Source organism: Diabrotica undecimpunctata, chromosome 6 (assembly GCF_040954645.1).
Source record: "Diabrotica undecimpunctata isolate CICGRU chromosome 6, icDiaUnde3, whole genome shotgun sequence".
Classification (NCBI taxonomy): domain Eukaryota; kingdom Metazoa; phylum Arthropoda; class Insecta; order Coleoptera; family Chrysomelidae; genus Diabrotica; species Diabrotica undecimpunctata.
This window is the reverse complement of record NC_092808.1, coordinates 139,075,813-139,101,789: the sequence shown is the minus strand read 5'-3', so window position 1 is coordinate 139,101,789 and position 25,977 is coordinate 139,075,813. Positions and strand designations below refer to the sequence as shown.

The 25,977-nt window shown below is 33.5% G+C and overlaps 1 protein-coding gene across 1 annotated transcript; it reads right to left on the bottom strand.

Moving 5' to 3' along the window:
* Nucleotides 1–264: 264 nt before the first annotated feature.
* Nucleotides 265–25,652, bottom strand: Nup107 (nuclear pore complex protein Nup107). Its single transcript, XM_072535529.1, has 11 exons — nucleotides 25,205–25,652; nucleotides 24,856–25,062; nucleotides 23,669–24,030; nucleotides 23,294–23,500; nucleotides 22,754–22,959; nucleotides 20,446–20,706; nucleotides 19,685–19,931; nucleotides 17,622–17,817; nucleotides 13,141–13,345; nucleotides 8,389–8,620; nucleotides 265–474 (listed from the first exon to the last, which is right to left on the bottom strand). The coding sequence occupies exons 1-11, from the start codon at nucleotides 25,521–25,523 to the stop codon at nucleotides 367–369; spliced, it is 2,550 nt and encodes an 849-aa protein (XP_072391630.1). The 5' UTR covers nucleotides 25,524–25,652; the 3' UTR covers nucleotides 265–366.
* Nucleotides 25,653–25,977: the final 325 nt, after the last annotated feature.

Sequence of the window (25,977 nt, the reverse complement as noted above, 5' to 3'; positions counted from 1 at the left end):
TCTGTTTAATTTTTAAATGTGAAATGAGTTTGTTTTACTTACCACTTCTAATTCCCTCATTCTTTTATTCCAGTTTTCTATTTCTGTAAGTTCGATTTTCATGTTTTATTATCTAGTATTTCTAGTTTATCAAGTTTTTCAAATCATTTTTATAATTACGTACATTTATAGAACTTACCTGGTAGCTTAATATTTCTTTTTGTTTTTATTGCTAGTGTTGCATAAGGAACTCAACGAGGACGAAACAAATAAGTACAAAAGGCATTAATTATAAAAAAATTTAATTCTAAAGTAGTTAATTAACAATAAGTAGAAACTCCCAGTGGGCCAAAAAGAAATCAAACCTCATAGACGTTAAAAAATTGCTCAAGCGCTGGTCTCATTGCCCCAAGGATCCTTCTTTGCATTTAATAAAGCGACGGAACTTTCGCAAAGTTTGACTAAGATCTCGCCGAGCTTCTCCTTAGAGTACACCTAACAACAAAAAAATAAAAGAGTCTTAGTATAAAGTTTAAATTGGATATCTTACTTGTTTAATACGAGCATGTCATCAAGAACAAAGTAAGTGGGTAATTAAACGTGTATACGACGAAGAGAATGCAAAGTGCACCCAGTAACTTCCGATAAAAGATATAAGTATATTTTTATGACAACGTTGCAATTGTTTCACAAATGTTATTCTACATTTTTATTTATATAAAGTTTCGAAATTAAAAGTTAGTGTTATTTCTTGAAAATTTTCAGATTCTATCTTTTTCAATTTTTTGTTGAAATAAAATAGTAAACTTCAACAGAAAAGTGATGCTCTAAAGCATGGGTGGCCAACTTTTTCAGCAAGCGAGCCAAGTTTTAGAGATGAGATTTGCTAGAGGGCTGCACAATTTTTTTTTTAATTCAAATCGAACAAGAAATAACTGTTTTTTTAAAAATAGATAACAAAAATGAGAATCAAACATATATATATATATATATATATATATATATATATATATATATATATATATATATATATATATATATATATATATGTTTGATTCTCAGGGTTAGAGTTCTTCTTCTTCATCTTTCTCTTTATAAGCAATTCTGCTTGTTCATTGAGGGATTAATACCTCTATGGAGTATGGAAGGTTGTCACTCGCATCTTCTGTTCGGTGGTCCGATACTTCTTTTGCCGATTGGTGACATCTCTTGCTATTTTGACCACAAGAGTCTCCTCCATTCTGCTTATGTGGTTATTCCATTCTTTTTTTTTCTACTTTGTGTCCATTCATTTATACACTGTCAACCCATCGAATACACTGTATGTTACATTTTCTTCTAATGTCTTCACTTCTCTTTCGATCTCTCAGCATATTTCCTGTAATTCTTCTCAGTACTCTCATCTATGCCGTTTCCAGTAGCCTTTGCGTTGCCACTGTGTCGGGTCTTGTTTCTGAGGCATATGTAATTATTGATCTTACACTGCCTTTAAAGTTCTTGACTTCACCTCGGTGTTAATGTGCCTGTTTCGTCATATAGTGTTATTAAGGCATCCTGTCAGCCTATTTGCTTTTTGTACTTGATCAATTTCTATTTTACATCTGGTTGGTTCTTTGCTGAATCAGTCTTTGCAGACTATCTTCATCTTAGGCTACCAATATTGCGTCGTCTGCGTAACAGAGGATTTTTATTTCTTTGTTTCCCATTCTGTATCCTCCTCCTTTTTTAATGCTTTTGATGATTTCGTCCATGATTTAATTGAAGAGAATGGGGCTCAATGAGTCCCCTTGTCTTATTCCGCTGCCTATTTCTATAGGTTCTATAAGTTGTTCATCTATTCTGACTTCCATTTTGTTGTTTTCGTAGATGTTTTAGATAGTTTTTATAATATTTATGGGAACTTCTCTATTATACAGAAAATGAATTACATCTTTGAGTCTTACTCTTTCAAACGCTTTCTTTAGGTCAATCAGACACAGAAGTACTGGTCTATTATACTCTAGTTATTCTCAGTAATTTGCCTTATAACGAATATTGCATCTGTACACGATCTTCCACTACAAAAACCCTGTTCTTCATCTGCTAAACTTATCCTCTGATTTATTAGTACTTGTAAAATTTTAGTTGTAAGTTTTAGTAGTACATATTTAACAAGTTTTAGGTTAGTTACATACAAAAAATAAACAAAATATAATAAATTTTCGTGACACAACTAAGTTCACCAATGTCGTTATCGATTAATGTTGTTGCTACCCGCAAAGAGTTTTTTAAATACTCATCATTGATTCGTATTCTTATTCGAGATTTAATATGCTTCTTTGGACTAAAAAGCTGTTCCACACCTGTAAGTGTTTCCAAATAGCAAAATCACCGACAAACCATGTTTGTAAGATTCAGGAAATTTCTCATTGTCTAAGTCATCGTCATCATCATTGGTGCTACAGCCCTATAAAAGAGCCTCGACTTTCCCAAGTCTATTACGCCAGTCAGTTCTATCCATTGCCAACTGTTGCCAGTTTGCTGCGCCTATTTGTCTACCATCCTCATCTACACCATCCCTCCATCTGAGTTTTGGCCTACCCCTTCTTCTACTTCCCACAGGTTGCGACATAAGGATTCTTCTAGAATGGTTGTTCTGCTGTGATCTTGCCAGATGTCCTGCCCATCTTAGTCTTCCTATTTTTATAAAGGATACTACGTCTTTACCACCACATATATGTTTATATCTGTGATATATCTCGTAGTTGTACTTCAAACCATTTTCACAGATGCCACCGAATATTCTTCTCAGGATCCTTCGTTCAAATTAAGCAAGAGTTTTTGATCTGCCTTGGAAATGGTCCATGTCTCCGACCCATATGTCAACACTGGTTGTATAAGGGTTTTGTATATAGTTATTTTTGTTTTTTGGCTTAAGTTTCTGCTTCTCATATGTCTACTCAGTCCAAAACAGCATTTGTTTGCTAGGATTATTCTTCGCTTGATTTCTTCCGTCATGATATTCTCCTTGGTGATCAGGGAGCCTAAGTATGTGAATTTGTCCACCACTTCAAAGGTAGAATTATCAACCGTGAATTGGTAGCCGATGTTTCTGGCTTTGTTGATGGGTGTTGATTATCTTAGTTTTATCTTCATTTACTTGCAGGCCCATATTTTTGAGGCGTTTGACAAGGTGGTATACATTTCTTCTAGCTTGCGTGTTGTGCGGGCAACAAGTTTTAGGTTAGTTACATACAAAAAATATAATAAATTTTCGTGAAACGTCTAATTTTATTTCTCACAACTAAGTTCACCAATGTCGTTATCGATTAATGTGGTTGCTACCCGCAAGGAGTTTTTTAAATGCTCATCATTGATTCGTGTTCTTATTCGAGATTTAATATGCTTCTTTGGACTAAAAAGCTGTTCCACACCTGTAAGTGTTTCCAAATAGCAAAATCACCGACAAACCATGTTTGTAAGATTCAGGAAATTTCTCATTGTCTAAGTATGTTTTTATAAAACTCTTCCAAAGAAGCCTGATTAAATTTCTCCTTTGACTGGGTACCACAGCACCTTTCACAATGTTCCATTTGTGAAATTCCTGGCAATAAATCAAAATCTACGGAGAATGGTGTCGCAAATGCAGCAAAAGACATAAGATGCTTTTTAAAATCTTAAAATCGGTTTTCAAATTTCAAGCTCAAGTCGGAAATTAACGAAGCTTATTTATCCGCCGCCATTCGCACGACGTCTGGCTGCAACGACAATATAGGAAAGTGAGAAAAGATGTTTATCCTTAACTGTTGTTTATAAAGTCCAAGTTTCATTTGGAATGCGGAAATAAGATCATACATGTTATTAATTAGTAGGCGAGATCTTTCCCTTGTAGACGAGTATTAACCATATCTAGATGGCTAATTATATCGACCAGAAATGCAAATTCTTCTTCTTCTTTTTCAAATTTAAATACTTTTAACTTGCATGCAAAGAATGATTGTATTTCTTCTTTCAAATCAAACACTCTTTTCAAAATTTTGGCACTGCTCAGCCATCTTACTTCTGCATAAAATATAACATCACTATACTGTAAATCCAAAGACCTGAGAAACTTTTTGAACTGACTGTGGTTCAACCCTTTCGGCTTAATAGAATCCACTGTTTTAACAACCACCTGTATGACATAAAGCATGATTAATTTTAAGGAACTTATCACATAAATTCTCCTGATGAATAATGCAATGAAAATTTAGCATCGACGTATTACCAACTTTGCAAACCACATTTTCAATCAGTTGCGCCATTTTGTTACGAATTTAATCCAGTTGCATTATAATTTACAATAAATAGGTGTTTCCATTAAACATTTTGAAGAAAAACAAATTTTAATTTTTTCTATTCGAAAGTACCCTCTACCTATGAGAATTAAAACTAAATGCAGTTATTTTACAGTAGCTGTAAATTAATTCACCCATACTCTTTCTAATGACACTAATTTCGTTAAAATCGGTTGATCCAAACCAAAGTTATAGGTATTTATCCACAAATACTTTTCCGCTCTCCCCCCCCCCCTTTATTTGAAAAAATAAAAAAAAGTACTTGAACAACTTTGTGCAGAATTTAGGCCTCTTTGTAGTTTACTTATTTAACACTTGGTATAATTGGGCATATTTCTCAAAAAACTGGTTTTCAAAGTTTTCTTCACAGGTGACGCCCCCTAGCGGTTAACCCAGAAACTTGAAAGTTATTTCCTGCGATTTCTCTTCGACACTTTTACTAAGGAATTTTTTCTCCTAGAGTTATAACATGAATAGTTTCTGATATAAAGCCGAGAGATCGGCTTATTGGACCACCCGGTATATTTGCCACTTGATTGGGAAACAGTTGAGAGAGGTCTTTCATGTTTGATTTTGTATTCAGCCCTCGCGTCTGATTTAACAGTACTAATTTAATTTATTTATTTTTCTTATTTCTCATAAGAAAATTTATATCTATGTTGTCCATGTCTCTTCCATTTTTACTAAATAAATTTTAGGTTAGTTTAAGAGGGGACAAAACAGTAGAACCCAAAACAAGAAAAGGAAAACAAAAGAGCACCCTGCTTTGATCTGTCTGTCTCTGCTCATATTCCTATGCAAATTTCATAGTAAACTTTGGCATAGAAGCTAGATCTGTTCGGTTTACTCCCTCTCCAAGTATTTATTCAACAAGCAACAGAGTTTTTTTTTACTAATAAAGAAGGCAAAAACCAATCACAAACAAAATAACACTTGATTTCATTTGAACTTGCAATAACTCCTCCAATTTTCTGTGTAAAGTTTATTTGGCTTTTATATATGTGACTTTCTTTAATTTAATTACTATTTAAATGAGAATAAGCCACAATTAAAGGTTAAAATACGTTTATTGACGTTTCAATTTCCACTTCGGAAATCGTTCTCAAAATACAAACATTAGTAAATTAAACAAATTTTGTTTTTTGTTACTTAGTGAAAAATTCTTCTAATAATTTAATTTTATCTGACTCATCTATATTGACAATTCAGTCATACATTATACATTTTAAAGTAGACGACTTTAACATGATATTGCCAATATTGTTGAGTTGCGTTCCTGGGACGACTTTACTTATAAGATAGTTCATTCGATTACATGAAATCAACTTTAACTTGAGAATATCCGTCAGAAAAGATCATAACATGTAATTCGTTTTCAAAAAGACAAATACATGCCATGATGACAGTAAAATTCTCCTGTTAGTGATTCCATAGTAAATTATGAGGGAAAAACCAGGAACCTCATAATACTATCCCGACATGGTAAGTATTTGATCGTGCATTTAGTTTACCTTCAATAAACATCAAATTCCGATTTTATATGTTTGTTATTTAAAAAACATAAATGATGCATTCTCTATATGTTACTGACTTACCAATACTGGTATTCTCCTTTTAATAACTTCATCTTTCAATATGGGTAACCAAATAATAACTGTATATAGTAGATTACTATATATAGCACTTAAATTCTCAACGTTCGCTCTTTTGTTCAAGATGTTCTGTGTAGTTTTAATTAAACACATTTCTAAAACAGTCTTTTGTTGTGATTTCTTTTCCTTGCCAATATTTTTACTTGGTCATAATTTGGAATGTGATCCATAGTAACCGAATGTTCACTTAATGCACAGCTTTTATTCCAATTAATTTCACTCTTGTGCAATGTTAATCTTCCCGACCAATTCTGCAATTATTACCGGGTATACAGCGTTCCACGTTAAGAAAATAACATTGCGGAGATAGGGCCATGAATTAAATAATTGTTTTTTAACGTAATTGACCAAAAGTGTCCATTCGAAACAAGAGATGAAAAGTAGGGATGTCGTTAATTATAGTAACGACAGTTTATTTGTTTTTCGGTAAGAATATCATATACCATGAATCATAGAAATCAGTAGAAAATATTGTTTAGTTAAATCATCCACTTTGCCGGCTATTAAAGGTTTAAAAGCAAATAAACGGACCGCTTGGAATGCATATATCTAATTACTAATTGCAACTTAAAATAATACGGTGTACGTATGTCAGCGATTTTATGTCGTTCTCTGAGACTACATAATGATAATAAGGCTTTGTGGTTCTTCAGTTGTTATTCTGACTTTACAGTTAAATGTTAATTGAAATTCGAAAAATATATCGACAATCTAGTAAACCGCATGCCTGAGAGTTTTGGCAACACTGATCTCCATAAGCGTAATGTTATTTTCTTAACGTGAAACGCTCTATGGAAAGTACATAACATTAGAACTTTCTTTAATATTTAAGGGTGTTTCTAGTTTGGTGTGTAACTTCGATACCTTTTTTATATTTCTGGTAGCAATTTTGATATTCGGTACTTCTCTAAACGTATTTAAAAGTTTTGTTAAGACGTCTTTAGGATTTGTCGTTTTGACTTTTGACACCAAAAACTGTTGATTGTTTAATAAATAATAAGAAAGAAATAATTTATTAAAAAAATTTATTAAAATCCTTTATAAAAGGTATATAATTAAATTTTAATTATATACCTTTTATAAAGGATTTTAATAAATTTTTTGTGATACATGGTATACATTCAGCTACAGGAACTTAGTTTACTTGTGGATAATAAGAAAGAGTAAAAAGGACAGCTTTAGCTTCTATGTCAAAGTTTGCGATGAAAGCATAGGAGCAGAGACAAACGGATCAAATCAGGGTGCTGTTTGGTTTTCTTTTCCTTGGTATGGGTTATGAGGAATAATAAAATTAAACAAATTATATTCGTAATGTTAATTTTATAATAGCATCCTCACAAGGGTAAGAATGTACACAAATAGCAACTTCAGTTTGTAACCGGTAATTTAGATACAATTTAGATACAATGTTCCCTAAAATAGTGGAGTCTTGTTGTACGTTTTACTGTACGTTTTAATTTTCATGGTTCATAAGTTAAACTTTTGCTTCACTTCCATCTTTTTTGAGCTGCATATCTTTGTAAGGTATATTTTTGCAATTTTTCTCTATAGTTATTTCCTGTGATAGAGAGCCTGCTAGTTTTGTTCTTGCCGTTTAACTCCAGTATAATCTTGATATTTGAACAACTTGGTAATCAATGTTCAGTTTTTGGAAGATTTCCAGTAGATTTTCGTGCTTTACATTGTCAGATACCTTAGTATAGTCAATGAAGCAGACATACATATCTTGGTTGACATCTGAGCATCTCTGTGTCAGTACATTAAAGATAAACAGTGCTTCTCTGGTTCCCAAAATATTGCGGGATCCGCAACTGTGTATGCGATGTTTCGCTTTCATCATCATCATCATAAGTGGCTCGACAATCCGTTGTGGATCTTGGCCTGCTCACAAAGAAGTCGCCACTCCTGTCGATTCCTGGCAACTTCCCTCCATCTTCTAACCCCTAGAATCTGTAGGTCTTCTTCCACATCATCAATCCATCTCATTCGTGGTCGTCCTCTGCTTCTTGTGCCCTCTGGTTGTGAAAATGTTAATCTCTTCGTGTATTCGTGATCTGACATCCTAGCAATGTGTCCAGCCCATCTAAGTCTCTGCACTTTAACAAACTTCACAATATCTGGATCGGTGTATAACTGATACAGTTCAAAGTTGTATCTTCGACGCCATAGCCCATTTTCATTTACGGCCCCAATTTCGCTTTCATATTTGTTAAAAATTCTGGTACGTATAATTCGTAGGAAGACCTTTAATACATAGCCGACGCTAATTACGGTTTTTATATGGTTCTATATTTCAAACAACTAGGCGAATCGAGTTATATTGGAAAAATGTGAAAAAGTAAAAAAGTAACTTTTTTACTTTTTCTCTTAAGTATCTAAGTTACAATAGAACAGAATACCAGAGACATTGGTACGTCTTTGCCTGATATAAAAAAAGTTACCTTATATATGCCATATTTTTCTGAAGCAAGAATATCTGCTAGTTGAACACATTCCTCATGCTGGCCAGATTCATACAACACTGCATATAATAAAAGAACTACTTCCGGAATACACGTCGACCTTAGATAATATTCTTCAGCTGCTCCTACTATCCAACCGTCGGGAAAAAGAAGAACGTTGTATAATTTGGCCTTCGCATTTTTCGCCATATGATCGGCCGAAAGCTTCCACCTGAAAATAAATATTGAATGAAAACTTTACCATCTTAAGAGTATTTATAGACTCAGGGCCGGTTGTTCAAACGCTAATCAAAACTTGATTGTAATCAAATATTTAATTACAAGCAAATATCTCACAGCAGCTGTCAAAATTATTAAAAATTGCATATTATTAATGATTTGTAAATAAAAACATGAAATTAACATCAGAAAGAGTTTAATTATGGTTTATTTTAAATTAAAACGCAAAATAATGAAATTGAATAAAATAAATCAGTCAAGAGAACCTCAAAATTTGACGTATTTGATTTTAATTAAATATTTGATTACAATCAAGTTTTGATTAGCGTCCGAACAACCGGCCCTTAAAGTATTACTGAAGTTTATAGATCTTCTTTTCTCACAATAAATCATGAAACTAGGCATTCGTTTTATTAATAACTAAAGTAGAGTCGGTCACTTAAATATAGCATTATTCACGGGTTATACTGCATCTTACGTCCCTTTTGAACTCACTATTCACGCTATTATATGTTTTGAATTAACTTCATACATTTTTCCAACGCGCAATGTAGCAGTGTCTGATAACGATATGACATTTGCCAAGATTGCAGCGAGACAGTCGTAATAAGAACGTGCCAGCGGCGTTGATTCAAAAGTGGAGCGAACACAAGATTATAGCTAGACATATGCCTACTGTCAAAAATTCATGTATTTATTGTGTTAATTAAAATCCTTTTTCACACCGAGTTTGATTGTTTTATACAGCAGCACATATCGTAGTGCAAATCAAGTAACATACCTCCACAGAATTCAAAAACTACGAAACTGGACCGTTTTCCCTCTAGAACAGAATATATCAAAAAGAGACAGCTATATCCCGAAGGAATAAATAATTGATTCACTCACTGTGAATTTTGAGTTTTGTAAATGACAGCGCATTTAGACCAAGACCAAATACTTAGCTATCGTGAGGTTGATTTCCTGGTTTTCCCTCATGATTTACTATGGGATAACTAACAGGAGAATTTTACTGCCATCATTGCATGTGGTTGTCTTTTTAAAGACAAATCAAAGTATTAACAGTTAAGTTGATTTCATGTAATTGAATGAACTATTTTGCAAAAAAGTCGTCCCAGGAGCGCAACTTAAAATTGTTGACAATATAATTTTTTGTCAGACGTGTTCCGAGAGTTATGGACTGGCAATCCAGAAGACTTCTTCTTCTTAAAGTTCCATCTCCTATCGGATGTTGGATATCATAACGGCTGGCTATGGTCACTTTGTTAGCTGCTGCTCTGAAAAGTTGTAGTGAACTACAGTTAAACCATTCTCTAAGGTTCCTCAGCTAGGAGATGCGTCTTCTTCCTATGCTTCTTCTTCCTTGGATCGTTCCTTGCATAATAATTCTCAGCAGCTCATATTTTTCTCCTCTGGTTATGTGACCCAAATATTCTAGTTTTCTTCTCTTTATGCTGTTCATAATTTCTAACTCCTTATTTAGACGTCGTAGTACCTCAGCATTGGTAATCTTTTGAACCCACTGAATTTTTAATATTCTTCTGTAACACCACATTTCGAACGCTTCTATTTTTCTTATGTGTTGTTTCTTCAATGTCCAAGCTTCCATTCCGTATAGTACGATAGAAAATATGTAAAATCTTAGAAGCATATCCAGAAGACAAATTACAGCAATTCAAAGATATACAAATCGTCTTAAAAACATTTTTTTTTTTTTTTTGAAAACTGCTACATCGAATGACTGGATCATAAGCAAATTAAATTGAACCTTGATTTGACACCTAATGGTGTTTTTATGTTCCTGATAATCGAAAATACACTGATAAACTGAGTACCTATTAAAATAGATCAATTAGTTCGAAAATGAAGAGTGTTTTAGTAACAAATTTATTTACGATGAAAAACAGTTCTTCTTAGGGTTCCGAACGTTGACGATCATTCTGGCTATGATGACTTTGTTGGTTGCTATTCGGACCGTGCAAGTTCGGAAGAGCGACACCTGGTGTCGTAAATCAGCAAAATTTACTGCGCTTTCATGTTAGATCGAGGTTACCGGATAAATGTCAAGGACGTAGCCCCAAAAAAGAATAAGAAGAAAAAGTAAGATTGAGGTTATGTCGGTATGTTATTAAAAGGTAAACGTTGTCTGTAGTGTAAATACAAATAAATATATTATTAAATTACAGCATTACTGTTAATATGGATGCAATAATAAAAACTGGATTTGAGAAAGTAAATTACCAAATAACTTTTCAACCAAGCACTGAGTCAAAGGGAAAAGCTTTAGTAGTGGCAAATCATGTTAAGAATGTGGAAGAATTTAGAAAAAATGGACATAGCTATGAAATACAAGCAAGTGTAATTAGACAATCTTCAGTCACCTTTGAGCCATATGATTTTTGGGTTAAAGTGAACTCTAAGTGAGTGTTATGAAACTAAAATTTACACTTAAAAGTGAACTTTTATTTATTATTTATTTCAAACTGACTTTAAAATCGGGCGCAAGAATAATGCATAATTTAGGTTATGTTACTTATGCTTTTTTATGATATAAATCCACTTTTCTCTTTGTAGTAAATTGTGCTTCGAAGTTGGAAATGAATAAAACTTAAATTGACAATTTTTTGTTGTATTTTTACAATTTATAACACAGCATTTACTAAATCCCATTTTCTTCAGTGACAGAAGGTGTAAATAAGCAAACGAATATGAAATATGATTTGACAATTGACAATATGAATTTATGAAATCTATGAAATGTGCAGTAAAAAATGCAAGATTTCTCCGCTACTCGCGCACGATCGTTTCTCGTATCACATCCAAGTACTTGCACGTCGCCAATACGGAATAGCTGTGTTGAGGTATTTCTTTACCATGCTCTCAGGTCGGCTAGCCAGGATATTCTTCTTCATTCTGGGGCCCTTTTTCTTTCAATTTTATCTTGCAAAATGCATTGGAGTAGCTCATATCTGGCTTAATTTCTCATTATAATGTCTCAAGTACTGCAGCTTACGGCCCTTCACGATGTTGACCAAATCCGCGGTTGTCTTCATCCTCCCTAGTACTTCTTCATTGGTGACTTTGTCCACGGTATCTTCAGGATCCTTCTGTATAATCATAGCTCAAAAGCTTGAAGTTTTGATGGAGTTTCCGCCTTCAATGTCCACGTTTCTACTCCGTACAGAAGCACTGAGTACACGTAACATTTAAGGAGCCTTATTTTTGTTTCTAGGGAGAGGTCATGGCTCTTGAACACAGAGCTCATAGTCAAGAATGCACTTTTTGCCTTTCCGATGCGACATTTAATCTCTTGGGTATTGTCGACTCATTGATTATAGTTTCCAAGTAATTGTACTGTGAGACACGTTCAATTCTCATTTGGTTCACATACAGATTTGCTTCAGTTATGTTTTCTTTGCTGATGATCATTAGCTTGGTTTTGCTGGTGTTTATATCCAGTCCATATATTCTACTTGTTTCCGTTATTTTGTTCATTAAGTTTTGTAGTCCTTCTATGGTATTGGAAAACATTATTATATCATCTGCATACCGCAGATTATTGAGCTTGACTCCATCTATTGAGATGCCTTCATCAATATCTTTTAGAGCCTCTTCAAAAATGTGCTCCGAGTAAAGATTGAATATCGGTGGTGAAATTATGCACCCCTATCTCACTCCCCTTAAGATTTTGACCTGATCTGTATATTCTCCATCTATTCGGAGTACCGCTGATTGATTCCAATACAAGTTAGCTATTATTTTTAAGTCTTTTCCGTCAATCCCTGTTCTGTTTAGCACTTCCATCATTTGTTGATGCCTGACTCTTTTGAAAGCCTTCTTGTAGTCAATCAGGCATGTAAAAACACCACAGCTGGCATTTCTACATTTCTGAAACAATACCTGCACGGTAAATAAAGCTTCCATCGTATCAACGGAGTTCACAAATCCAAACTGATTGGGCGCAATTTGTTCCTCGCATTTGTTCCAGCAGATGGCTCATTAGGCTTATGGTCCTATAGTCTTCACAAACTTTTGCTTCTGGTTTTTTGGGCAATGGTACGAACTCCGATTCGAGCCACTCTACTGATATTTTTCCTGCCTTGTGTATTTCATTAAATATTTCAGTTATTATTTTTATTTGTTCTACATCTAATAGCTTCAGCAGTTGTGCAGGAATTTCATCAAGTCCCGGTGCCTTTCCATCCTTCATTTGTCTGACGGCTGCCGTTATTTCTTCTGGTAGGATTTCGGGATCTGAGTCTTCTTCAATTGTTTTTGGGTTCTTCTATTGTTCTAAGGTCGTGGAAAAGTTTCTTCAAGGATTCTTTCCATACTTTCTTTTTATCTTCTTTGGTTATGTCAAGATTGCCTTCATCATCTGTTATTTTTCCGCTGTTGCGTTTTCGGAACTTTCCAGCTATTTCCTTATAGTTATCGTTATCGTTATTTTTCCAGAAAAATAGTTAACTCTAGTAATTTTTTTGTACAAATAACGTTATCAAGCACACATACCTTCCCAATTCTGCTTTATACTGCGATTCCCTATGCTGATGGGCCACTTTTTCTGGAAATAGAGCATTCTCTGGTAGACTGTCTGGTGGAGTGGGCTGACTTTTGCGATGCTTAAACCATTCGCTAAAAGCGTCGTGGGCGTCAAGATAAGCTTTATAACACAGGAATTCCTTGATGGTCTGGTTTATTTTATCATTAACTTTACCTAAAACATTTAAAATGTATCTATAACAAAATATTAATGGTATGTAAAATCAAATTAAAAATCAACTACATCGTTATTTAGAGCTGCTGTCAATAAAGTCACGATAGCGAATATGGTAGCCAACATGATATCCAACGATCTATAACGGTCATGGAACTAGAAGAAGAATAACAACATCTACAATAACTGTATCTATAACAACATATAAAAAACGCCACGCGCTCTGGAGATTACCAAAGATTGCTTAAGGTATATTTGAAAATTTTCTCCGAATATATATTAAAGAGAAGAGGGAACAATAGCCACCCTGTGGTACTTTGGATTGTCGAAAAGAGGGAGAACACCTACTTTTATAATCTTTTATTAACAACTATTTACAATATATTCTCAGAATATAGATCACTGTCGATTTACTTAATCTAAACCTCTTAAAAAAAGTTTCTATCATTACAAAAATTAAAATGATCGATTCTGCCTCAAATATTATATTCTGGCACTAAGTTTATAAACATTAAACACCAAACTCTTCGATTTTATTAAACCGGATCCTTGTCTCTCACCCACAATAAACAACAATATATAGGTTATATTTTTGATTTCGCGATAACCTACAACATAATAAAAAACTACAATAAACACAGTTTATTTTCCAGATAACTTCTTACTCGGGACTAAATTTGGCAAATAAATATTTTACAATTTATCTGTCAGGTAAGTTTATTTATGTCAGTTGGTAGTTCAGATTTCTTTCCTAGGCGGCTAGGTGTTTAAATCTAAACTAACACTAAGCTTTAAATTATTTTGTTTATTAAATCTTATCTTAAAATTCCAGCAACCAATATTTTTGGCAATTTTGCGAAAAAAAGTAGATTGAAATGTCAGTTGTTAGTTGAGGTTTCTTTCCTAGGTGGCCTACCGATAAAACAGTATGACTTGTCTTCCTAACCTTTTATATAGATAGATTCCATTTTCTTTCAGTATCGACATAAGTTATTCATGCTTATTTTCGTTTAATACCTCTTTATAGATATTTTTTGTGGATACTGCTATAAATTTAACCTTCGTATTCCCGGGTGGGGGTACAGCTGTACCCCAGATACACACTTTTTTTAATATTTTTGAAATTAGCGCCTGTTTCGTTTGGCTAATTTTATTTTGTGTCCATTAGGGTATTGCAAATAATATCCTATTTATAAAATCAGTGACGATGTTTCAAATTAAAAACAAATAAATTATGATCGGCTTGGGGTACATTCGTACCCCGCGTGGGAATCTGTGCCATCTGTATTATCGGTGGCTTTGCAAATTACTACGCGCATGTCGCAACTCTAAGAACAGAACATCGAACGAAATAGATACCACAGATAAGATGGTAAAGCAATACTCTGCTCGTAGGATATGCAACCGATGGCCAATGGCAGTGTTTGTAAATCGTAAATCAAAGCAATTTTGTAAGCAGTGTAAAAATTTTGTATGTGCAGAACACCATATCAAGGAAGTAATTTGCACCCGATGCCAATAAACTTCAGACTAGTTTTCGGTCCTAAGATTTATTTGATATTCCTACAGTTAATTTAATTAAATGATGAAAATTATTTTTTTGTTCGATATACCCTTTGATGTAATAAAAATGTGTTAATTTAAGATTTTATTTCATTTTCTTATAATAAAAATTAAATATACGCATTTTTTTCTCTGGGGTACAAATGGAACCCACATGGGACTCCACGTAATTTTACCGACGTGGGAAGACGAAGGTTAAGAAAGGTCTTTTGTAGGTCGCTCAAGGCTAATATTTTATTACAATTGTGCAATAGCCCAATAAACATAAATTATTTCAAATTCTAAGATCTAAGATCTAATTCTAAGAATTCTATCTACCATAACATGACGCCAGACCAAGACCTGTGGTAGGTGAATGGGATGGCAAATAGTGTTGCCTCAATCTTCTTAGACCGGTATCACAGTAAAGCACTTACATTTAAAAAAAATTCTAGTTTGAACTGTAGCAGTGAGTGTCCAATACCATATAACTTCTATACAACGTTCCAGGTTAAGAAAATAACATTGCGGAGATAGGGCCATGTATTTGTTATGGACGATAGACGCGCAGCGATGCCACGATGAACACAAGCACGATTCAGGGTTGTATAATTTGTATTTTCGTTTTCACAGACATAAATTAAATAATTGTTTTTTAACGTAATTGACCAAAAGTGTCCATTCGAAACAAGAGATGAAAAGTAGGGAAAATGATTTTAATTAAATAAATAGTATTTACAAAAGATAATTTTATTTTATCTTATTTTAATTATAGTAACGACAGTTTATTTGTTTTTCGGTAAGAATATCATATACCATGAATCATAGAAATCAGTAGAAAATATTGCTTAGTTAAATCATGCACTTTGTCGGCTATTAAAGATTTAAAAGCAAATAAACGGACCGCTTGGAATGCGTACATCTAATTACTAATTGCAACTTAAAATAATACGGTGTGCGTATGTCACCGATTTTATGTCGTTCTCTGAGACTACATAATGATAAGGCTTTGTGGTACTTCAGTTGTTATTCTGACTTTACAGTTAAATGTTAATTGAAAATGGAAATTCGAAAAATATATCGACAATCTAGTAAACCGCATGCCTGAGAGTTTTGGCAACACTGATCTCCATAAGCCTAATGTTATTTTCTTAACGTGAAACGCTCTATAGTCACATTTTTATCTACTGGACGTATTGGAAAGAAATATGGTCCCAAAAATACTCAGGCAGAATGCAAAGATGGTATTGTCTTGTTCTTCTTCTAATGGCCTAACAACCCTTTGTGAGTCTTGGCCTGCTTAACAATGTTCTTCCATTCCGCACTGTTGGATACTTTCCTTCGCCACTGCCTGATGTTCATGGTTTTAAGATCCCTCTCTACGTCGTCTATACATCTTTTACGGGGCCTTCCTCTTGTTATGTTTCCTTGGGGCTTCCATCTCTAGACTACTTTTACAGCTCGATTATCTGGCATTCTTTCTAGGTGACCAAGCCAGTTAGTCTTTGTGACTTTACAAATCTAACAATATCTGCGCTCTGCATTAGTTCATCCAGCTCGTGGTTCATTTTAATTCTCTACGAACCATCGCTGCCTTGGGTTGGTCCAAATATCTTCCTTAGTATTTTGCGCTCAAATATTCTCAGTTGATTTTCAAAGATGGTATTGTACAAAACACTAATAAGACCCATTCTGGCGTATGGTTGTGAAACATGGACCCCGCTTAAGAAAGACGACGATGCCCTGAAAAGTATTGAAAGGAAAATACTCAGGAAAATTTTTGGACCTGTCCAGGAGCAGAATGAGGGTTATAGAACCCGCATAAACATTGAGCTCGACGAGTTAATTAACATGCCTTGACATACCGATACAGTACAGGTTGTTAAATCTCATAAAATCCGTTGGCTATGCCACTTGGTATAAATAAGCAATAAAAGAAATACAAAAAATCACCGAATGGAGGCCGGCCAAAAATAGACCATGAGGTCGCCCTAGAAAGCATTAGTTAGTGAGTGTCGAGAATGATTTAAGAATTATGGGAGTTCAGAACTAAAGAAAAGTCGCCAATAACAGAAAGGAATGAAATGCAATTGTTGAACATGCTAAAACCCACAGACGGTAGTAGCGCTATAGGAGGAGGAAGAGATGGTCTCAAAAAAGACTATGAGTAGAACTACACACAAAAAAAATATAGAACAAAGCCCAAGAGATATGATGAAGTTTAAATTAGTTTTTAAACTTCATCATATCTCTTGGGCTTTGTTCTATATTTTATATTAATAAATGTGTTAATTTAACTGTGTATTGTTTCTTCTTTTTACTTGTTTGCGTGTGTTGCTCCAGAGTAGGCCATATTCACGTCCTGAGTGAGCTAGCCAGGGAGTGTTTCGTGTAACGTCTAATGTAACAATTTTGCAATTGATACATTAGGGGTTATGACGTTAAAAATTGGTCCTAACGGGAAACGATTTGTCGCTCCAACGTTGTTAGTGATGTTAGTCAGGTTGTAGCAGCAAACTAAGGTTTGCGGTTACAAGTTGACAACAGCAGCTCAACGTTGGGATGTTACAAATTGAGCCTCTAAGGGTTACAAATTGGCACCCAATGAATATTCGTTGGCACGTCATAGATTGACGTCCAATGAATGTTCGTTGGAACGTTACAAATTGGCGATGTATCATTTCAATAAAGATGTTTTTTATTTTGCCTTATTTTCAATGGAAACTATACTCACCTTCATTAAGTATTTTCTCGACACTGTTTGGAGGTACTTTATTAAAAGTTAGCTGCGCAGCATCTAACTTTCCTAACGTTAGGAAGGCGAATATCAAAGCGTTTATCTGGAAGAGAGCCTCTGCTCTTTGTTCTTCGTAGTAAAGTATCCAATCAATGCACGAAATTTTGTACTTGTCAACTTCGGTGATCTTGTGCTAAAAATAGAAATCAAAAATTATTTAGTCTTTTATATAAACAATCGAATAGTAGAATGGGGTGTATGGAGAGTTCAGTAAAAGAAACCTTACAAAGAAATGGAGTAGGAATGATTAAAGTTTTGTAGGTGTAACAAACAATTTAATAATTATAACAATAAAATACTCAAAACTTTGTTTTCAAAACTTCCACAAAATTTATTATCATATCTCATCACTACAGCTGTTTCGGCATTTCTTAAGTGATCTATTTTTTGTATGTGTTTACACTTTATAGTCTTTAACTGAATATGTTGAGGTGGGGAGAACTGTTTGTTTCAAGTTGGTCATTCAGAATTATGTCTGTGTTTTTAATTTGTTAATGTCCATAGATTCTAATAAAGATAGCTTCAGGCCTTTATTTTGGATGTGAAGAATTTGAAAATCGTCACTAAAGGAATTATTATGATCTAGAAGGTGAAGTGCGTATGTAGAATCTGGTTTTCTATTATTGAAAGCCCTTTATGTTCTACTATGCATTTGTTAAAAGTTCTACCAGTTTGACCGATATACGTTTTGGGGCAGTCGCCCAAAACTCATGTACCATAATATGAAACTTAACAAGAAAAGCATCAATAAATGCTAAAGAAATAAGAAACAAAGAAGAAAATAAACTTAAATCAAAAAAGGAAATAATTGATAAAGAGTTGCACCATATATACTCGACGAAAATGAAATACTGGAACTGAATTAAACGAGAAACAACAAAAGATGAAATAAAGACTGCTGTACGACAATTAAAAGATGGAAAACCACCAGGAATAGATAATCTACCCACTAAACTAATAGACTGCGTCCCAAGCTAGTCCCGAAGCTATATTTATAATCTCACTAAAATGCTACGATTCATCAAATAAGTGTATTGCCCTCTGCATAGAACAAAAACCTTTGACTTTTGAAAGATGGCAAATATAATTTGAACCGAGGAAATGATTACATGCATTTCCTCAATACATGTTAGGCAATCTGTAGTTTGCAGGAAGTTGAGCAAACTGTAATTAAGCTACTAATCGATATGTTTCACAATTATACACGTGAAAATATACAAATTCAGGAAATTAAGATTAATGTGAGATTACAAATTAATGGACTAATTTGTGATTGAACAATAGTCTTAGATATTTAGATTGTTTTTCACGTATTTAATAAATTAATCTCCTATTATTAATTCCTAGTTGTAATCTATTGTGTCTTTATGGTTTTTAGATATTAGATTGTTAGTTCTTACTCTTATGGAACAAGAGAGCAACAAAGTTATGAAACCAAAAAGCAACCTTCAAATATTCCAACCACACTACCAAAAGCGCCCGTATACAAAGAGGTGTACGACAAGGCTGTGTCATGTCTCCACTGCTCTTTAACTTGTACTCTATAAACATTTTTGAAAACAGTATTTTTTGTGTTTACAAAAAACGGTGGCAAATTATTTAATTGTCTAACTAAAAAACGAACTAACTGTGATTGTATTTTATAGTAATATAAAAAAACAATAAATGAACCGTTTTTTTGTCATTTTTAAATGTTTCCATATTTATAAATGTATTAAACAATATTGTTTACTATTTAATCCGCCTTGCAATAAAAGTACTTGTTTAATTCCACAAGCTTTTCACCTGTAGCGTCTGTCAGATTCGTCAATAATTACCTGAAATAATTCTCGAAACATCCACTACATTCTATGATGTCATAATAATGAAGCACTGAAAGAAGGCTCTGAGAAGAATCATACTTCAATGGTAACAAGAATTACGAGTAAAATAACATGAATGAAGATGAAGAAGTTTTACAAATTAAAAATGTCTGCAACATATAGTGTTTTATATATTACCTGTAGACTTCCATTTTCTTCGGTTTCATGTGGAAGATTCCTAATGTTTTCTAATACTTGTTTTGTAATTGCATGCACTTCTAATCCACTATCCTCGGCGAACATTAGCGCAGATTTTCTTTCTTGTTGGTCTATAATTTTTTCAAGGTACTTTGCATATAAATGTACCTGATTTGAAGGATTCAGTTTACTGACGTAAAAAGCTACTAGTTGGGTTTCATTTGCAAGCATTATTCTTCGTATATACCTAAGAGATAATAAACTGATGTAAATAATTGGTTTAAAAATTAAAAGAGTGTTTTACTATTTAAAAAGGTAAAAAAATCCCTGTCCAATCGAGCAACATTTTGTGGTTGTGAAGTTACCCTGACATTTCAAGCTCCAGCCTAGTTTTGCTAAAGCTGCTTTCCTGTTAGAAGTCTTTTACACAAAGTGTAGTTGCTGATGACCGACCATGCAATGGTCTTTTAATATATTCTTCGTTCTCCCGATATTTTGATATTAGTCACAGTTGAATAATTAACTTCTATTAAATTAACAACGTACCGCTGAGTTGGTTCGTCTTCAAGAAGATCAATAATTATTCTAACAATTGGATCTCCTGTTAAAGAGAAATTTATGATTATATTCTCTTCCATACTCAATATTATTTCTAAATTAAAAATCCAATAAATGTTTCTGTATGGAACGTTTTTAAAGTTAGATCGAAAGTAGGGTTTGGATCAAAACACAGTAAATAAAACATAAAAAATACAACTTACGCTTCCAGAACCTTCTCTATAATTCCTCTATGATGACCTTGCCCAATTTGTTCAAAGAATAACACTAAATGAGCTAAGAATCTTAGAAAGTTGGTCGGAACATTATCTTCTTCTATCCACTCTTCGAATTTTAACAGTAGTGTTTGGATGTCATCTAGAATTATATACTTCTGAATTATGTGTTCAGGTTTTCTAGCCTCTTCTCGAACTCTAACGTTTTTCGATGATTCCAAGTTGGAAAAGATTTCATTGAGTGACAACCTAAAAAGATATTTGTAGTTTTTTATATACACTTACATGAATTAGTTATTTAGCTGCTACGTGACCTATCAAAGACGACAGAAGTTTTCTTCAGTACTTAAATATTTTCTTTTTTGACATATTTTCTTTTTTCCTAAAAAGTGTGTCCCAAAATGTCTGTGCTAAGTTTTCTTCAAAACCAAGCATTTATTTACCAATTCCAATGATTTCTTCCTTTTGAACCTCACTATAATTATTGTATTATCACGAAGCTGCAGTGTCTCTATGTTGGTGGGAGCGGAGTCATTCCTTGTGTTTCATTGCGTACCTCCTGATCTCTTCTTTGATTTGGGATGTAAAGCTAGTTCGTCTCCAAGTGGTGCACTCTGAGCAACGCTAAATGAGCTAACAGATATTGGCAGTCAGGTAATCTTTGGATCTCCTGACTGTAAGACACATTCTAGGAACCTAACATAAGCATAAACCACAGAGTATGAATGCCCCTCATCAGAACCAGCTGACAAGAGATCTCGAGCCTCTAGTCCAAATTTGTCAATTAAATATGGAAACATAAGCTATTCAAAAAGCCAATACTTATCAAAACTATTAAAACATAATGACATCGACCTAGCCGCTATACAGGAAACTCATTGTGAAACTGAGGAGCAACTTCAAAACCGTTGTAAAATACCAGGCTACAAATTGATAAGAGCAATTTATCACCGATCTCATAACTTATGTTAAACAAAGCATAGGAAACGCCTCCTTCATATCTTCCTCCACTGACGATGAAATCCACACCCTCATCGTAAAAATTGGAAACCATTGCTAATATTTACAGCACTAGCCACACTCTGGTCAACCCATGTCATCTGCTCACACCACCACCCTGTAATGTATGTAGGTGCTTACAGCAGCCACCATGAGCAATGGAGGTACAGAGACTGAAATGCAAATAGGAATACATTAGTTAAGTTGTTTTACATAGATAATAGATTGTTTTACATTCAAATCAGCAGCCTGGAAACAGGAATAGAATCTGGATTTTTCTTTCGTTTCAAATGATAACAACAGCCAAACAATAGCAGTTTCACAAAAAGTCCTTTATGACTTCCCACGTGTCAGCATCACCCAGTTATAGTTAAGACGGGTACACAAATACCTCCAATTACTTCCATTCGATAACCAAGAGGGAATATCAAAAGAGCCAATTGCACCAAAGTCTACATAGAACTACATAAATATTTAGGATGCAAGATATTTAGAACTAGCAAAAACTACACAAGAATTACATGTGCTATAATAAGCACTGCTAGACGTATACCAAGAGCCTAACACTGATCAAGAAGTAGCAGAGGAACTACTCCACAGACTAGATGCAGCGATTTCGTTGTCGTTTTCCATGTAGTAATAACATCCAAAGCGCCAAAAGAAAAAACTCACATGATTAACATCAAATAAAATCTTGGATACCTTAAATCTAGAGCCAGGGAAACAGGATACTCCAGCCCTTCATGTACCAAGATATATTAGGGATCTTAATCCAGGAAAAGCTTCAGGTTTTGAAAGTATCATGCTAGAAATAAACATAAACTGCCTACATAGGAGTTAAATTTGATAAAACCGAAAGACAGACCACTGCTGGACATAGATTTTGCTCATAATTTTCCATCTGTTTGGATTTTATGACTCTTACATCCAGTTTTTCAGTAGGTATCATCTGTTGATGAGGCCTATAGTAATATAATGCCTATAATAGATTAAAAATGTTACAGAACCCATAGGCTTACCGTACATCAACACAGTTTTTGAAGACAGTCTACTAATGACAATGTTTTCAATAAAAAATAAATTATCAAAAAACGAAGAGAATGAAACATATAAACACATATTGTATTTGTAGATATTTAAAAAGTCATACAAAAAAATTAATTTTTCTCAAAATACCAAAAATCAAAACTACCTGTTTTTTTTCCTGTAGTCTTCATGTCTTTTATTTGTTAAAGCATAAATATACTACACAGAAATTTTATAAAACAATAATAGAAATATATTATATAACTCTTACTTTTGATTCCAATATTCTTCAGGTAATGGAAGGTAATCGTTATTTCTTTGAACACAGTCTCGAATTTCTGATTCAACTCGTATATCAACCATCGTTTTCATGTATGCCCACAAAGAATCTTCCCAGGAGTGACAAACCGTCAAAATAGAGCTTAAATAACCGCAAAATGTAGCTATGGCTGCTCTATCATACAAACTTAAGTACTCCTACAAAGTATAAAGATAAATACAAGAAAAAGAACTAGAAAAAACATTTATTAAATTAAAATATCTTAATTTTCTAGGTAAAATATATAGAACAAAATTTTGACAAGATGGTTGAATCCTTTGATCAAAATAATACCCTACAAGGCTATTCAGTAAAGTAATTATATTACTTATATATTATTATACAAGTTTTATTAAACTAGTTATACATTTTTTTAACCAGTTTATCCAATAAAGCAAGGGACTTACAGCTCTTAAAATAACAGATAAAACATGCCTGAGATTAATGATACCATTATTTATATGCAATAATATAATATTTTGTGTACCTTACCTGTTTGCAAAATTTAATGGCCATATTTTTCCATATATCTCTGTTAATGTTTCCCTCTATATCCTTCATTTCATCAGAGTCCATCTCCTCATCTTTGTTGTCTGAAGTATTATCGCTTTCATATTCATCTTTAATGTTAGGATCATGGAATAGCCTCCAACCTTCATACAGCGCTGCTTTCCATGCATGACCACATTGTCTACAGAGCTACAATGTCAAAACCAAAATCTGAGTAATAAAATATTCAAAACAAAGATGTAATAGCAAGTAAAGGTTAAAAAAATCAGCTATATTTCACAAAAATATAGCAGTGGAATAATTTTAATCAAAAATAATACCATCAACTATATAATTCTAATATAAATTATCATTTACCTTTTGGGCTTCCTCCAATTTTCCACATCTAATTTCCATAAAAATTCTTTCTATCAACCGTTTTTCATCTTCAGTATCTAAGTCATGTAATGGTCTCTTCTGATGATTAGGGGCATCTGGATCCATCTGTGTTACTATTTGTCGTGAACTACTAAAAGCGATGGTATCAGCACTTTGAAGCTGATGTAGAGTGTTCTCCCATCCAACTGTGCTATCAGAAAAGAGTAATGCTTCATCATCCCGATCAGCAGCATTACTTTCCAACCAATCAATGATTAGTTGATTTTCCCTGATGAGACTATCTCTTTTGAATAAATTTAAGACACACAACTTCTCTGATTGGCCAAAATATTGAATTAGTTCTAAAAATAATAAGATATCATTAATATGATTCCTACTACTCTCTTAACAAATAAATCAATGGCTTTTCGCCATTTTTCAAATACAATTCTTTTTGGTTGTTATTCTGAGTTTGTAGTAGCTTAGTGTGGTCTTCAGCTGAGTTACTCCTGCACTTTCTATTTTTATTTTGAGATCTGGGTCTAGGTTGTCTATTATCCAGCAGCAGTATTTGAACTTGTCAGTCATATCCCTGGAATTGTTTTGAGTAAAGTGCAAGGATATTTTTAGATTCAGGGCACTCAGAACTATCTATTAGTGAAAAACCTAACTTTATAAGGTACTTAATATGAGTGCTATAAAACAAAAACAGAATTTGTTGGTCAGCTCATTATGGTATGCATCTTAAGCCGACAACTTAAGTAGTCCAGCCCCCTTGAAAGATTAATATAATAATAATAAAGAAAGAAAGAAATTTAAACACACACTTACCATTATACCTAAAACTGCAGGTTGCCTAAACAAAACAAAATGAAGAAACAAAAATATATAGGGAAAGAAATGAAAGGCAAAATTTACAGCAGAGATAAAACACTTGGAAAAATTTATGGTAAAACCCTCTGGGACAGAGCTAGAGGTAGAGATATATGGCATAGATGCAAGATGGAGAACATCAAGCACTAGGTAAGAAATGGAAGAGTAGAATTAAACAATCATATAAGCTGAATGAGAACAAATAGAGTAAGTAGTAAAGATGGCAAGAGAATGTTTCCCAATAGGAAGACTACCAGTAGGAAGACACATTAAAAAACAGAGAGTCATGTCTACGTAAAAAGAAGAAGACTTACCATTATCATCTTTCATTAAGTTTTGGGTCAGTAATCTATCCTGGTAAAGGATAAAAAGCAATCTCCATGTATTCCTTTCCTTCTCTAAACTTATTTCTTCTTCCAACTGTGAAACTGCTACCTTAGACTTCAAACTCTGAATTACTTTAAGGGCATCTGAGCAACACCTAGCTAAGTCTGTAACTACTTCCAGTATATCAAAGCCACCTAAAATACAAAAAAGAAAAAAATTTATGATTTCTTGAAAGTTTTAGGTAATGGTTGGGATTTCACAAAAAAGACAGGCATAATACCATACACTAGGAAAAAGAGAAAAATTAGAACACAAAACAATGAAATGAAATTTTACCTGAATGTGAAGTAAGTATTTCAAAAAATTCGGTATAGAGACTATCAAGTGCGGTTTTCCAAGGTGCTGTACTGGCTTGAAGAACATTTCCAGTTACAGTTTGATCAGATTGCAGTATCCTAGAGACCGCACTATCGCTAGTGAGGAAGCTTTTACTAATTATATTCCTTAAATCATCATCTGCAGAAGCTATGGACACATTAGAAATATTGTCAGTAGCTAACTTTGATTTTCCAAATGACTTCTTGAAAAGTCCTCTGTTAGAGGTAGATAAAGCATTTTCCAATAAGCGAATCGACCTGTCAAGATCATTATCCATCTTATTTTATATTTTAGTTTTTATCAAACTGGAAGTTTTTGTTTATATATAAAATAAAAAATTTTCGGCTACAATTAAAATTCAAACTTCAAACCATCTTTCATAACCTAAAATAAAAGGAGTTTGACGTTAAGCTTTGACCGTTGAGTTGATGTCAAAAGCACGGAATAGTCAAAACATGCTAGGGAGCTTTTGGTGATAGGTAAAATTAACGTTATCACATTTCTTTTTCACCTTTTATGTGCTTTTTTAACTTAGCTACTTGCTTGGTTATAATTAAGTGATTGAAGCTCTATAATATATTCTAATCTTCAGTTTTATGTTTATTTAAAGAAATATATTTTTTTTTATGAACAAAATAAGGGAAAAGGAGGTTCCGTTCATTTTATCTTTTAGTTCGTTTAGCTGACTAGCAGTTTGTGAAAATTGTTAACATTGCTATTACTAATTTTTA